Source organism: Lepus europaeus, chromosome 1 (assembly GCF_033115175.1).
Source record: "Lepus europaeus isolate LE1 chromosome 1, mLepTim1.pri, whole genome shotgun sequence".
Taxonomy (NCBI): Eukaryota; Metazoa; Chordata; class Mammalia; order Lagomorpha; family Leporidae; genus Lepus; species Lepus europaeus.
The window spans coordinates 143113373-143129210 of NC_084827.1; the positions used below are offsets into that span (position 1 = coordinate 143113373).

Sequence of the window (15838 nt, forward strand, 5' to 3'; positions counted from 1 at the left end):
AAGTTCACAAAATAATCCTAGGAAAATGAAAAATCTCAGAAAAATTTCTGATGTTTAATGCCTCCTATCAGCAAATACACCATCTGGTATACTCAAGCGCTGTTCATTCAGTTTAAATAAAGCTGTCTGAAAGTTCTCCTTTAAGCCAAACACTAAAAAGCGAAAATGCCTGTGTTAACAATGAAGGAAGCACAATAATTTATTGCCATTAAAGCACAACTGGCCCACACCTTTCAGCAGGCCAGGAGGAAAGCAGCACACCCTGCTTCCTCTGGAAACTTGATTGGCATCACTTTCATTTTATGCTGTAGGGTGCATGGCTGAAGCACTCCATACAGCTTGTGCTAATGGTGGCAAAAAGGATCTTCTGAGTCTCATTTTCAACATCCCTAATAATCTCTTCTTCTTCTAAATCTTCAAACAGATCTGTAAGTTTTAATCAACAATTTCACAAATATAAATTTCCCCACCATTAATCATCCTTTTTCCAAATACTTATGGAGTGAATTACTAGCTGAGAGGGGACGCCAATTCTAGTAAGTGAATGTTACCCAGCAGGGATATAAAGCTGTCAACACCACGGTGCTCTTGCTTGCTCTAAACTCTCTCCCAGCCAGCCTTCATATGTTTTTTAAAGAGATATTAGCCTTTTTTTTTTTCCTGAGGACCTTCTATAAAAACTGACTATCCTACACATTTGAGCACTTGTATTTTATTACACATAGGCTTTAAAACACAGTGCTTAAAGACAAGCAAAAACATCCTAGAAGGTGTTAGAAAGACAGAGCAAAACTCATCTAGTTTCCAATAAGTCTTCAAAGCTAATCACATTATAAACAATGCACTAACTTTTAAGTCCCCTATTAAAACACAATCATGAAAACAGTGATAGTGTATCCACCACCTCACTAGTTAAATCCAGACACTAAAATAATGCCCCTCCATTTATGAATAATTAGTTCTCAACAACAACAACAAAAATACACCACACTCCTTCTCCCTAAAAAAGTAGAAGCATCAGAATTTACTATTGCCAATTAATAAATTCAGAAACATTTACTTACTTCACAGCTTATCAAAAGCAGTAAGATAAATTGCTATTTTATTGGGCAACCAATTTCCTTAATGATTTCCCTTATTTCTGGGGTGGAGAGCCTTTAACAAAGAGGAACACTAAAGTTTAAAAAATACATACTTCCAAATTTTAAGCTCTATTTTAAAACACACTCATATTTTATTACACCCATCTTTACAACATTAACAAGACTGCAATATATCCAAAAGTGACAATAAATGATGTAGAACTATAAATATCTTTGTAGTTACCTATGCTTATTACATTGCTTTATAAAGAAAATTTAAACAAAAGGACTTAGGGTGGTACAAATATAATTGATTATATATTTATCTTATATTCCAAAAAAATCTTTCAATTTTAAACTGCCTCTAACTAGAAATATATTTTAGACATTTTTTAAAATTTAGAATGTACTTTTTTTAAGGGACTTGGCTTTGCTCCAATCTATATGCATGATTAAAAGTTACAAAGAAATGAAATTATTAACATGTACATTTGGAAGCTATATAAGCTTAAACCCACAAAATAATTACTAACATTCAGTAAGAAAGCTCTGTACTACTGAAATTTTATATGCTAAGTTGTTATATTTTGAAGTTCTCTAAATTAGTCATTCTGAACAATCCAACATGCTATAGAGAATAAAAGCTTTCTTTTAAAAAATGAAAAATCCACCACTTATAAGCTGTTTTAACTACTTCACTATTAAATATTATAAATGGTACATATGAAAATATCATCTTCCTTTTCAGTTTGGTAAACAGCTACAGAGATCTTTGGTATTACTAAATTAAGTTAAACCTCAGAGAAGATGGCTAAGGCAGCTTGTTGAAACAAAGCTATTTATCCTCCATGAAAATAGTTTTAGTTTGTATCAAATTTATATTAAGTGGTCACCTTCGAATTATAGTCTCAGAAAATCTGAAAAGCAATCACTATTTTCCACTAAAGGTATCCCTAGCCAACAGAAGGAGGCATGCTCTCTCATAATTCCACATGATACAGATAAAAGCAAAAACAACAAGACGCTCTACAACATTTAGAGATTTCTTGCAACTTAGTGAATCATAACAGGGCTTCAGAAACAGACTGAAATTTTAGTCCAAGTTTTTTTCTTTACTCTTAAAGGCCATTTTGAGAACACATTGTCTCCAAGGGTTTCCAGAGATGTTTCAATCAAACATTATCAGCACTTATCATCTCACATGTGGTCCCAACATATTCATGACACTTCTTAAATGCATACAGCAAAGGATCACTTGAAAAGCTCAAAGTTATTACTCCAGTCTCAGGACAACACATTAATAAACCCTGGTTCTGAAAAGCAGGTCACATAACTATCCAGTTTCCTTTTACTTCATTAAATATATTTTCAAGTCCTCCACAATCTATGGCCAAATATTTTGTTTAAAACTGGAAAAGTTGGCAGGGTGAAAACTTCTCAAGGGAGATGACTACCATAAAGAATTAAGGCCAACCATACCCAACACCATGAAGAAACAGAGAGAGCAAAATAAGTAAAAACAAACAAAAAAAAAGTATCATTTTGTAAAATACTTGCTTCTAGCTCTTCAAAAGGGAATGGGTATCTAAAAGTTAAAAGTACACACAGCAGACACTTAGAACACGGGGATGGGGGCTTATCACCAAGTTTTGCTAAGACTATCTTTTCAGGCAGGCTAGTATGAAGAATTATGTTAAATAAACTACTGTTGGAAATCTGAGAGGAAAATGCCTTCAGTGTAAAACAGTTTTCAACTTTTGATTTACCACAAACACACACACATACACACACACATACACACACAACCCTGTACACCATGTAGAATCGCGCAATTTTACATGTAAAAGACAACGAAGAAAACAACATGCAAACTCCCACATATTTTACTGTTTAAATGTCTGTTACAAGATTACTTTTCTTAAACACTTAAAAAGGAAATAGTGTAAGTAGCGAAAGCAACAAAAGAAATTCGTAGGAGGTGAAATGGCTTGGAGCTAGGCAGGCTACTCTGTTACTTTCACCTCCTGTCCTGCAATGCATAACAAAGTTACAAATGCATGCAGCATTAAGGTTTCTAAGGGCCTGATAAGATTCCTCATGATTCTTTATTTCCCACTGGAAACCTTGCAGGAAGCATTCCCAGTTGTCACTCATCTGTCTTGAAGCATTGTCCTACCAACAAAGTAACACCGAGTGTCTTGTTCCTGCGCTAGGCTGAGCATTAAGGACCATTCCACAAAAACCAGGGCACCTTCACCTCTTCCCCGCCACCGATACGCTAAGGCGAGGCAAAAGAGTTAAATCGCTCAAAAGCTCTCTAGGAAAATCTAGAAACAGTTAGCTGGCTGTGACATAAACCTGCCAACACCTCAGCACACAGTGGCAAAGTGCCCAAAAAATGCCACCCTCTGGGTAAACCACTTTCTTGTTTTAATTCGAGATGAAGCTACCAGTGGCAGATGAGAGGCGACTGGGGGCATTATTTGGCAACCTGGAATGGACTTCCTGTAATCCTACACCGAGACAGCGCCTAATCAACCTGAACCCTGACACCCGCACCATTATCACCGGGCCGCGGGCTGCGCGCGCCTCCCTGCTCCGGGCTGTTACCTCCCACGGCCTTGGCCACGGCGCCGTTGGGCCTCCCGCGGGCTCCCATGGGGCTGCCGTTCTGCTCCAGCCGGGCCACCTTCACCGGGGGAGGCCCCTTGACGTCGGGGCTGCCGCTCCGCCGGTCGGGGCTGTCCCGCAGACACGGGCTTTCGCTCCGCCGCTCCATGCTGCTGCGACTCGGAGACAAAGTTCCCACCGGCAGGTCGCAATAAAACGCGCAGGGACCTAGGGAGGGGGCGGGGGGGGGGGAGAGCAGGGGGAGGGAGGGGAAAAAAAAAAGAGGGAAAACCGCTCACACACGTGATAGACGCTCAGGCCAGTGGCAGAGCGCGGCACCGCAGCCACGCAAACTTCCTCCCACGCTGCCCGAGGGGCCCAAACCAGGGAGTTCATCTGCACCTCGACACCGGGCCGCCCGCAGGAAGCCCGGGGCTCGGGGTGCAGGGGCGCGCCGCCCAGGCGCTGCTCCCACGGGCTGAGCCCCGTGGCTCCCGAGGCCGCCCAGAAGCCGCCCATTCATTGGGACAGCGTCGGCAGAGACCGTTCCGGGATGCGCCCGCATTGCCGTCTGGGGGTCAGGGTTGTGGAAGAGGAGAACCTCCGAAACGGACACTGCATGCGCTCGAGGAGGGAGCCTGGAGTGTGTGCAGTAGTCCGTCACCCAGTCGGCCACCTGAGAAACGCGCCCGGAGACGCCCGGCGGGAGCCAAAGGCCGAGGAGAAGGACCCCTGGATCCCAGCTTGTTACCTTTGCGGAGCAAGTACTGGGACACGCGTGCGCGCACACATGCACACACACACACACACCCATTTTGCACAAAATCAACTCTAAGTCCACATTCAGAAGCACCCCACAACACTCCGAGGTATTGCGCATAACCACCTCCGGAGGACCTTCCATCACTGGGGCGGGGGCTCGCGTCGTTATCACTGGGAGCGTTCTTATCTCCAGCGGATCCCAAGGGCCTTTTTAAAGCTCCTCCGTAGAAAACGCACGAGCAAAAGGCAGCTAAATTCCGAGGTGCCCGAGGTAGCCTTCTTCACCCCCAAATTTAGAATCGCTTTGGAAAGTTTTCCTCCAGGTAGCCCGGCTCGGCAGCGCGCTCTGCGCCGAAGCCGCGGGTCTCGGTGGCCCTGAATTTGCAGGGCCGGGTAGGGGGCGCCGAGGAAGGAGGGGAGACACCTGAGGAAGCGGCGCTCGCATCGTGGCCGCCGCCCGCGGGAGGCAGGAGCGCCGCGCGGCCGTGCGCTGCGAGTCCCCGCGGGCGCTCTCGCCGCGCCGCCCGCGCCCGGGAGACAAGGTGGGGGTGGCAAAGGGGAGGCGAGAGCAAGGATGCGGCGGCGCGGCAACAGCGCGGGAGGGCCGTGGGCGCGGGCGGCCCCCGCACTGCGCTCCTCGCCGTCCCGGAGCGCGAGCGCGGCCGCGGGGGCACCCCCGCAGCCCAGGGGGGCTTCCCCGAGGACGAGCGAGCGCGCGGGAGCCCTCGCCCTGCGTACTTACTGCTCACGGTCTGCCTGAAACTTGGCTGGCTGGGGCTCTGTCCATGGAGCAAAAGTAGAGAATCCAGGATGGAAAGTTTCTGGTGCTGGGCTGTGCAGGCTCCCCTGGTCCTCCTTTCTCTTCCCCGCGGCCCCTCTCCGCCTCCCCAGGTCCTAACGTTTAAGGTCCTGGGTCAGGGTGTCTTCCTCTCGTGCGGAGATGCTTGTTATGATGATGATGGGGGGGCGGGGTAGGGGGGGAGGAGGAGGAGGAGGAGGAGAGGGAAAGGAGGGCTCCTCCGAAGGGGCACCGAGCGAGCGGGGGAGGGGACGCAGAGGGGGAAGGAGGCTGAAAGAGCCTTTTCACACCTTCGGGAAGGAGACCCGTGCTGGAGAGAAAGGGCTGAGGACCGGCCGGCGGCGGCGGCGGCGGCTGCCGGCTCCAGGGCCTCTGGCTCGCGAGGAGGCGCGGCCGGAGCCGAGGCGGCGCGGGGACCCGGGGCCGCGCGCGGGAGCAAGCGCAGCGACCGCCCAAGCTGTCACCTCCAGCGTCTCCCCGCGCGGCCGCCGCTGCCAGCAGCCAGAGCCGGACTCCCTGACAAGCCGCAGAGAGACACTGAGAGGGAGATGATTATTAGTTGCGTTGAGTCATCAGGCAAAGTGAGTCCTTTTGGGTTGTCCTCGGTTTCCGATTTCCCCCCTCCCCCTTCCCGTCCCCAGATCTAGCGCCTTCAAAATAATAATTTGGGGTGGGGGTAGGGGAAGTCTCTGGGTTATTTCGGGATGGGAATGGGGGGGACGGATCTAAGCCCGAGCCAGACTGGTCCACCGCAGGGAAGGAGGGGAGTGGGGGGCGGGGAGGAGGGCTGGGGAGGTTGTGGGGGGAGGGGGGCCCCGCCTGGCAGGAAATTAAACATCAATCAATCAATCGCTGCGAGCGCGGCGACCCAACGGCGGCGGGGCTGCTGAGGAGGCAGAGGGACCGGTGCGGCGGGAGGGAGGCGGCGAGCAGGGCGCGGGAGGCCGGGGAGGGTCGGCGGGCGGGAGCGGGTGGCGAGGACCGAGCGCGCGGGGCGGCGGCGGCGGCGGCAGAGCGCGGGCAGGGGACGGAGCGCGGCGCGAGGCGGCGGCCGCGGGTGGGTGCGCCCGGGCGCGGGCGGCGCCGGGGCCGGCTCCGGTCCTCCTCCTGGTGGCGGGTCCAGGGCGCGGCCGCCTCGCCCAACCCCCGGGCGCACGGGTCCCGGCGCGGAGGCGGTGGCTCCCAGGCGGGCGCCTGGTGCCGCGTCTCCCGACCGGCGCAGACCGACGCGCAGGAGGCGGCCGCGGCTCGCCTGGGCTCCGGGCGCTGGTAATCGCACCGAGTACTTTCGACTTTGGAGACAGGAGGGCGACCGCCTCCCCCACCCACCGCCTCCGCCCACCCCCCACCGCCTCCGCCCCTCGGAGCAACTTTTCCCGGTGCCTGTGAGCTCCCCCTCCGCGCGGAGCCGACGGTCGGGGCCCGCGGCGCTCCGCGCCACCGCGCGCGCGGGGCAGGCCGTGCCTCCCTCCGAGCCGGCCCGCGGGCCACGGGTCCGGAACAATAGCCCGGGTGTCCCGGAGGGCAGAGGCGCGGCCCTCCGAGCCCCGGGTGGCACGGGAGAGGGGGCCGCGCGGGCGGGCGGCGTGGCCGGATGGCGCTGCTGGAGCGCTCGCGGCGCCGGCGACATCGCTAGTGGCGCAGCTCAGGCCGCCCGGAGGCCGTGACGCGGTGTGGCGGCCAGGGCGGTGGGGCTGCCTGTCCTCGGGCTGCGGGGCTGAGGCTCCCCGGAGCCCCGCGCCGCTCGGGGCCCTGGGCTCCGGGCGCTAGCAGAGCTGTGGCGTGAGGACCCGGCCTCCACGCCCTGGGGGAGGCCGCGCCGGAGCTTCCCCAGCAGGTCCCACGAAGGCGTAACAGAGCCGCAAACTTTTGCCGACTCCCGCGGCCACGGCCGCCCGCAGCCCGGCTCCGGCCGCGGTGCTCATTTAAGGTGGCGCGGACACCAGCCCAGCAGGCCCGGCTCCGGCCGCGCTTTTGTCCCCGTGGTCCCACTTGGGAGCGGGGCCTCCTTAAGGAAAAGCACGTGGGCAGGGGCCGCAGCCCCCGCAAGTCGCCTGGGGCATCAGCGGACACTCGCCAGGACCCTAAGCGAGAACCTGTGGACTCGTCCCCACCGGCCTCCGGGCCGGATCAGGCCCCTCGGCTGGCTGCGCCTACTGTCGCTCCCACACACTCGGGTTCTCCCTCCTCATCCTTGGGACCCCAAGGACTGTGCCCACAGCTCGCTGCCTAAGCCTCCAGTCCCCCTTAAGAAGCGTTCACTGTACGGCGGCGCCAGAGGGCCAAACTAAGTTCGATTTCGGGAAACGCGCTCCGGGGCAAGTCTGGAAATCCCGGCCCGGTACAGGGACAGTGGAAAGCGGCGTCCGCCGATCTTGCCTGGAAGTAGGCCGCTGTCCACCAGCCGCGCCCCCCCACTCCCCGCTCCAGGGGCTGCGTGCACACTGCATCGGAGGCTCAGCCTCTGGAAGAGAAGGGGTCCCAGAAACGACAGCTGCCCCCGGCCTAACTCCGGGCGCCCAGATCCCAGCGAACCCCGCACCCAGGCGCCGCCCACCAAGTTCCAAAGGAGCCCGACGCGACCCGGGAGGCGGTCGGAGCCTTGGCGAAGAAAGGACGCCACCGGGACCGTAAACCTCGGTGGGGCGGGGGTGGGGGGACAGCCCCGGGAGTTTTAGGCACCGCTTTCCTTTTTCCTGTTTTTCTTCCCCAAACCCCGTCCTCGCCCATTCCCCCACCCCCGTCCCACCGGTTAGAGCAAACGCGCGGTTCGGGGAGAGCTCAAGTCGGCGAGAGCCCAGTGGCTCGAGCAAAGCAACCTGTGGCGGTAGCTAAAAGGTTTTGGCAGCAAAGAAACAAACTGTAAGTTTGATCGACAAACTTTTTTTTTTTTTTTTAATTTGTAGCGGGGGTGTTGCAGAAACCAACCACCGCTGTCAAATGTAGCCCGTTTTCAGGATGAGGAAAGGCTACTCCTTGCTAATAGCTTAACGACAACGGTTCTGTTCCCTTCCTTACCTTGGTGTGGAACGGTGGAATCCTCCGGATCAATGTCCACGAACTTAGAATTGATGATATTAGGACTTCAGGACTTCTGGAAAAAAAAAATGCGAGTGGTTTAGCCAAGATCTTTCCTGTCTGATTCGTCACTATTATTATATCTGATGATGCGAAGGGTTGGAGCGATTCAATCCTGTCATTAATGAGCTATTTTATAAACACCACTGTCTGAAGATCTTCATTTACATTTGGCTAAGGATCATTTCTCTAACCTCGCAGGCTTGTGTCAACAGCATGATTAGGGGACTTCAGTTAGTTACAATCTTTTATAAACAACACCGCCGTATTGTTAATCGGTTAATATTTTATAAAGTGTAAATATTTTATTATGTTTTGAAGGGAACTATTGATTCTAAATTATTAAACCCCTGGGAAGGGCTGTTTAAAGTATATACAATTAAGTACAATTAAATGTGCATTGTGGCTAGTTTGTTTTTAGATTCTGCACCTTTTAAAATTCATTGATTTTCTTCTCCGCTTTCAATAGTGAAAAGCATCTATCATTTTGGGCAAAAAGCCTAAAATGCTTAAAACTGCATTTAACAGAGAGGGAAATGTCAAATACGATGACATTAGCAGAAATGTATGTGGGATGTGTGTAGATTTATGTTTGGTGATACATTTTACACATTTCTTCGATTTAAAAAGCGGGAATTCTAGGAAGTTTTGCGACGTATGCCTGGTGTGGGATTTTCGCCCCCCTTTAGTTTTGGCCCCTTTAAAGGCCTTCTCTGTTTCAAATTACATCTGCTTTTTAATGCACAATTTTTGTATTGACCTTACTCAACTGAAGTAAGCAATTATTTCCAGCAGGTTTAATTTCAACAAGAAGAGATATTTTAAATAACATCTTTAATCTTCCGCTAACATTTCCTACCTTTTGAAACATTAAATAAATAAATCTGATGATGATTCAAAATTTTTTGTTTGGTTTCGTTTTGTATGCCTCAAATGGTTTATTTCTAAACATTTTTTGGAAAAAAAAATCACATTCAAGAGTTGGGTTAATTACGTTTGTCCTTTTCTTTTTTAATACTTTGATCCAAAACGTATTTTTGCGCGCTGGGAGAAAGTTGTTCAGTGCTCATAATCTAAAGTTCACATTTGAGGGGCGCTTTTACCTCTCAGTTCGCTTCTCACTGATGTTTTTGTCGGAAATCTGCTTCGATTTTCCCCCTTTCCCACTCTCTCTTTTTTTATTGTCACTTAGTCAAAGGTCGCCTGTCTCTCATGGTCACATTGAGATTTGTTATTTTCAAGAATCCACGGATCTTTCCACGCGGTGCGGGACCTTGCCGGGGGTTTTTCTCCTTCCCGTCTTTGCCCCCCTTTCTCTGTGTGTCTGGTCAGCTCCTTCTCCTCCTTGCTCTTCACGGCCCACACGCTTAATGATAACGTTTCTCGATTTCTCTCTCTGCACACGGAGGTTTTGCTGTGCAGGCTTTCCACCCAGATCAGCACTTGCTTCCCGCAGGCTCGCCCCGCACCGCCTGGGCCCGGCCACCCCGGCCGGTGCAGCATGCGGGCCGCGGAACTCCAGCTCTCGGCCCGGGCCGCCCCCATCCTCCGTGCCCAGGCTCCCCGGCCTGGAAGCCCGGACACTCAGCCAGCCGCTTAAGAGAGCACCGGGAAAGTTGTGCGGCGTTTTCCCTCCATCCCCGGGCGCGGGGAAGGCTCTGCACTGACGGCCAGCATCCGAGCCTTCGACGGCGTCTGGGAACCACACCGGGCCTGCCTCTTCCCCTGGAGCTGGCTCTGCTGGGGGGCGGGTGGGGGGGGGTACGGGAGGGGAGCAATTCTTTTCAAAGAAGCCCACGCCAGCTCTGAAGCCAATTTCCGTCGCGGGCTGTCCGTGGAGAGCTGGGCAAACCGACTCTTTGGCCGACAGCGAAGCGGAGCTGCTCTCAGACTGGAACTGCGCGGTGCCAGGAGGAGGACGCGGTTCCCGAGGGGTTCCGCTGCGGCGGAGCAGTCGACCAGGGTGGGCCCGAGCCCTCTCCCGGACTGACCAGCGCCTAGGGGCGGGGGGACACTTACTTCGTTATCCGCACGCCTTCCTCGTTGGCATCAGAGCCAGCCGGACAAATCCCAACCCGTGCCAGGCAAAGATGAATTACTCCTGGCTCCTCCAGCGGCTCAAGGGCCTGGCGGGGGCGGAGCGGTTTGGGGGAGGGGGGAAATGCCGTCGGGCCGCCCGAGGCAAGGGCGGCGGACGGCCGCCACCCTTCCGCCAACCGGTCCCTACGGCCGGGGGTGAAGGCGGGCTGGGCGCGCGTGGTGGACGACCGGCCCGCGCTAGGCGGGGAGCCGGCTGGGCACCCAAAGCGGTCGGGGGCTGGCGTCTAGGGAGGCCGCCGGTGCAGAGAGAGGCCTGGTGCGTGGAGAGGGAGGCGCAAAGGTGAGCCCTGGCGCAGCCTGCAACGAGGCCCGGGGGCTTGCTGCGCTTGGCGTCGGGCGTGCGTACCGCATGTCCTGGGGGTGGAAAGTGAGGAGGCCGGTTCCAAAGCTGGGGGAGTCGTGGTTGGGAGACTCGGCGTGTTTTCCCCGGCCGCAGGCTGCGGGGCCTGGGTGGCAGAGGACCTGCGGGCCGCGAGCGCCAGCCCCGCGATACAGGGTAGCGCCCCCCGGGGCTCCCGGGGCGTTCATCCTTTTTCAGAGTCAAGAGCTTAATAGTTGAATCTCCTGCAGCAGCGCAGCGAGGGAACCACTGTTCTGCTGATCTACTTTAGAAGTCGGCTGTGGACGACGGGAGTACCGAGGCAAAGTGGGCGAGAAAACGCGCAGCCACAGGGGCCGCGGCTGCCTCCCCGCCCCCGCCTCGGGGCCTCCGGGGTGGGAGCCGGGAGCCGCGCTCTCAGCCGGCTGCGGTGTTCCTCCCGGAAACACGGAGCGTGGCCCAGGGACGCAGGCTCAGGGCGGCGGCCAAGAGCTCCTTCCTAGGCCTCGGCTGGTCGGCGAGGTCCCGCCAACCCTCGAGCCCCGGTCACCTCCCGGGTCCCGGCCCCAGCCCGGGCGACCTCTCCCGACAGCGCCACCGCGTGGGCTGCGGACGAAACCTGCGGCGCCGGCTCCGCCGCCCGGTCCCGGAGCCAGCCCTTCCTTGTCGCCGCGTGTCCTAGGCCAAGGATGCAGCGGGGGATGGGCAGGTCCCCCGCCCCGGGCACCGCAGGCGCAGGCCACACAGACACTCCCGGGTGCGCGCCAACGACCGGCGCCCGCGGCTTCTCCACCCCTCGTAATGAAAAGTGCACCTGGAAAGTCCGAGCACCCCATCTGCACCCCCAAACTCCACGCGGGCAGGCCCTGCCTCGCAGAAGCCTCGCCCACCTCTAGCAGGGACCGGCGAGCTCAGAGGCTGGGTTGAGGCGGAGCAGGTTGCCGAGAGCGTGGCGCCTCTGGGCCGGCGCCGGTCTTGAACCACGCCCGGGAAGGCGAGGAAGCCTGCTGCGGGGGCCCGCGGTCCCGGGCACGTATTGGAACCGAGGGCGCGGCGGGCGGGCGCGTGGCCCTATGCTCCAAACCCATCTGGAGTAGCGGGGGATTCGGAGGGCTTCCCTACCGGATGCCTCCACGGTACCCCGTTGTCACGTAGCCCCGTGGGCGCCCACTCAGTCCGTCAAGGCTTGACCCCACCCCCATCACCGGCTGCAGCCCGGATGGCTCAGTGGTTCCCCAGCCTTCGGTGCCTGCCCTCCGGCCCTGCGGTGGAGCCAAGGTCCTTGCGCAGTCCGGGCGCCACGTCAGAACTCGAGAGTCCCCACGTCGGGCTTAGAGGACTTCACCGGGTAATGTGGGGCTTATTTTAAATAAATTCCATACCCCATGCATTCTAACAGACACATTGTAGAACTGTCAGCTATCTGAAAGGAACAGCAACCCAGAAAGGTGCAGACTCACCTGATGCCCACCCAATTACAAAGCTCCCAACCCCACACAAAGCACAACAAACCCTGGATGCCTGGGCGGTCCCCCACCCCGGCCAGGGTAGCAGGGGCCGGTGCCCAGCAGCGAACGAGGTGGCGCAACGCGGTGCGCCCACAGAGCTCCCGCACTCCGCGGCGGTTTGGCCTGCTCGCCCACACCCTCACCATTGGCTGTGACCTGTTCATTTCTGAAGTCCTACCCGAAACCGTGCGGGGCTGTCTCCCAGCGTGCCAAGCCCCGCACCCCTGCCCGGTGGCTCACCTCTGCTCGCTGCGCCCGCCTTCGCCCCCCGGTGCCAGTACTTAGCCAAAGGTGGCGGTGGGTCAGGGCGGGACTCTGGCTGCTCACCTCCAGGAGCCGACAGAAGGTGCCTGCGGCGTCGCTCGTCCAGCCCTGAGGCTGATTTAAATAACTAATAAGCTCAGAGAAATTTTATGAGGGGAACTTTTCCTTTTAGTATCAATAAAGCCTAGTAATTGGGTTTGTTAGTTACCTAAGCTCGTGTTTCTCTCTCTCTCTCTCTCTCTCTCTCTCTCTCTCTCTCTCTCTCTCCTCCCTCTCCTCTCTCTCTCCCACCGTTTTCACAAACCGACAACTGTATATGAATATCTGTAGGGTATGCGAGTATGAACGTGTGAAAGTTGTTTGTTTCAAAAGTCTCTGTTGGACAAGAGTTTCGAAAAGTGAACTGTTGTTTCAGGAGAGAAAAACGTTGACAATAATTCAAGCCTCACAGGATAAGTACAATATAGGGGGTAGGGGGATCCTAAAGATTTTCTTTGGATTCAACAGAAATCTGCTATGCTGCCCTAATAGTTTGCATTTCATGATCTTTCACTACATTCTGACTTTAACTCATGGATTGTAGTGATATTTGTTGTTTTCAGTAAGGACTTCCATGCTAAATGATGCATTCTAAATTTTTGTTTTGATTTGCTAATTTTTGAAAGTATGTTCTTAATCACAAAGAATTTTTCCACCTGGGACCTTTCATGAACAATAACTGCAAATAGCCCACTCGTTCGCATCTGTAGAATTGGTGGAACTTAAACAATGTTTCTGAAAAAGCAATCTGAGTGTATTTCTCTCCGACCATAACAATATATATGTATGTATCATTTTTTTCTGTATGGAACTTAAAATATCGTTAAGAGGACTTGTTAGACAAGCGCTATACGAAAACTTACCTGGGCTTAACTTTCTTACGAAATACAATATGCATAACTAGTACCTACAAATGTCAGCCTAACGAAATGAAGAGTGTTTCTGGGTCAGCTTATTGCTGAGCTCAGATGATAACTAGTGAATGGGAAAAAATTTGGGATTCAAGTTTGCAAACCAGGGTCGGGGCACTCCTGCAGTCATCAACAACACACCCAAACTCGGACACTCTTATCTCATACATTGACATGTTGTGGAGAACTTTTCCTCTCCACTTTTAGTTAGGAAATGTTCTGGTTTCAAGCTTCCCTTAATTCATCTGGTTTAAGGCAGTGAGATCCAAAGTCTGCTGAGGTTTGCCTCTACAAGGTAAACTGTGGAGACCCAGGGTGATTCAGAGACAGACCCAGCCCTTTGCTCATGCCAAGAGGAAAAATGCATCTTGCCCACCCTGCCCAGCACTGCCAAGTCCCTAACTTGTCCTTGTACCCAAGGACTGAGGACACCAAAGTGACCTTTCCTTCCCTTCTTAAGATCACTCCCAGCCCTTGTTGGAGCTTGGCTGCAGCAGGAATGGATCTGGCTGTGAGTGTTTTCTCCTCGTTGATAACTTTCCTTCCCTCAGCTCCCAGTCTGGATCCTATGACCATCCACTGTCCCCAGTTGTCGCCTTCTCCTGGCTTCTAGCACAGGTCACAGTGCTCTGGGCAGCCACCCCTTATCCCTCAAGCTAGTAGTGTTGAGGGGAGAACTCTTGGCGCTGTCCTGAGTCCCAGGAAGTAGCAAGAAAGATGGAAGGATTGGGAAAGAAAGTGCAGGGCCAGGTAGGGTAACTCAGAGCCTCAGCCATGGACACCTAGAACTCCCCCAAACAACCCGGGATTTCCGCGCTCCCTGCCTTTCCACTGCAGGTGCTGCTACCCTGGGAACCTCATTACCTCCCTGCTATCCTGCCTTTTAGTTTCAGTTCAGCTGTTTTCTGAAGTCCTGGAAACCATACTTACTTACATTCTTTTTCCTGCCTTTGCTTCATTTGCACTCTTTTCCTTTTTTTTTTTTTAATAGCATCCCCCGAGCCTAGCTTCTGCCAGACCCCGTGCCGACTCTCTGAGCTCTGCGTGCAAGAGCAAGAAGTGATTTGTCAGTTTATAGCAGGTTTAATTAAGACAGTTATGTGCCGTAAACTCCTTGGGCCACAGTCAATGCACTTTGATTTGAAAAGTCAAATTAAATCACATCGAACACGTAGGGGCCCCCACTTGCTGCCCAGATTGAAGACAGAGGCTGCTGACCTTCTCTGCCGGCCTCACTGGACCTGGGTAAGTCTCCCGCAGGACCGGCAGACTCACTTGTCCTGGGAGACCTCCCCGCAGGTCTCTCGGCCAAAGCGAGGCCTTCTTGGTGAGGGAACCCTGAGTTGGACCGCCCAGAGCGCGCTGGGTGGCGGGCGGCTAAAGAGCCAAGGGCTGAACTCCGCAGATCCGCCCTCCCGGCTGCTGGGGCGCTCCCCAACTGAAGACCGTTGCCCCTCCTGTCCCAGCCCCGCAGTTTTGGAGACGGGAAGGGGGTGGAAGGAGGACAGGTCTCTCCTTTTCCCAAGTTGTGCACCCAGCAGCCTTCCCTCCACTCCTCCCCCCCCCCCCCAATCTCTCAGGTGTCCCTGCGGCATTTTTTAAATTTGTCATCCTTGAAAACCTCAGACAATTGGAACACAAAACTTGAAAGATTTTCGGGGATGCTGTGACTTCCAGCAATCAATGCAAGAGGGAAGAAGCTGAGGGCAGGGGTGGGGGGTGGGGGGGCTGAGCCAGCGGGAAAACGCCCCAGTGTGAGCGCCTGCATACTGCTCTCCCTGCAGCCCGGCTGCACCGCAAGCACACGATCTTGGCTCCTCTTCCCTTCTCTTTCTCCCGTCTGCAGAAGTACCCCCAACCCACTTTCTTCCGCCTACGGAAAGGCAAGGGGGTCGTCGGGTCAAGGCTCTTCCGAGTCCCCACCCTCGCTCCCGCCCCACATTTCCCGAGGTCTTCCCCACCAGCGGTCACGTCCCCTACCAATCCTGGGATTCCGCTTCCAGGAATCCGCGGACGGCACCAACTTCATAGTATCATCTATCATTGAATCTCTCGGTTTTCAGAAGATCTGGGATCCAACAAGAGGAAACCCCCCCCCCCCCCCCTTTAAGGATTCGAGTTTTGGAAATGTTCTGAGCGCTCCTGCAGGGTCGGGGGTGGCAGTGCTGAGAGCAGCCGACTTCTCCAGCGCTGCGGTCTTTGGTGGGGTCGGCTCTGGCTCCGGCTCCGGGGACACCGATGGCCTCCTGCAACCGGGGATCGAAGGACTGGGTTGGCTGGGTCGAGTGTTTTTCTTTTTACTTCGTGTTAAAAGTGTTCGTTTTTATTTCTATGGGGAACCAACTAAAGGTGCAGTTGTTGGTCCC

General features: G+C 54.4%; 1 protein-coding gene across 2 annotated transcripts in view; it reads right to left on the reverse strand.

The window, feature by feature from the left end:
• The window catches only part of SATB2 (SATB homeobox 2), a 194674-nt gene extending 189094 nt beyond the window's left edge, over positions 1-5580 (reverse strand). Inside the window, exons 1-3 of one of the 2 annotated variants that reach the window (XM_062189594.1) lie at positions 5544-5580; positions 5197-5348; positions 3693-3920 (exon numbers count right to left, since the gene is read on the reverse strand). In XM_062189594.1, coding sequence (XP_062045578.1) covers positions 3693-3861 — 169 coding nt within the window. In that variant the 5' untranslated portion in view covers positions 3862-3920; positions 5197-5348; positions 5544-5580. Of the gene's footprint in view, positions 1-3692; positions 3921-5196; positions 5349-5543 lie in introns of those variants that run through there. The other variant, XR_009865797.1, reaches the window with a different exon arrangement.
• Between the last annotated feature and the right edge of the window lie 10258 nt (positions 5581-15838).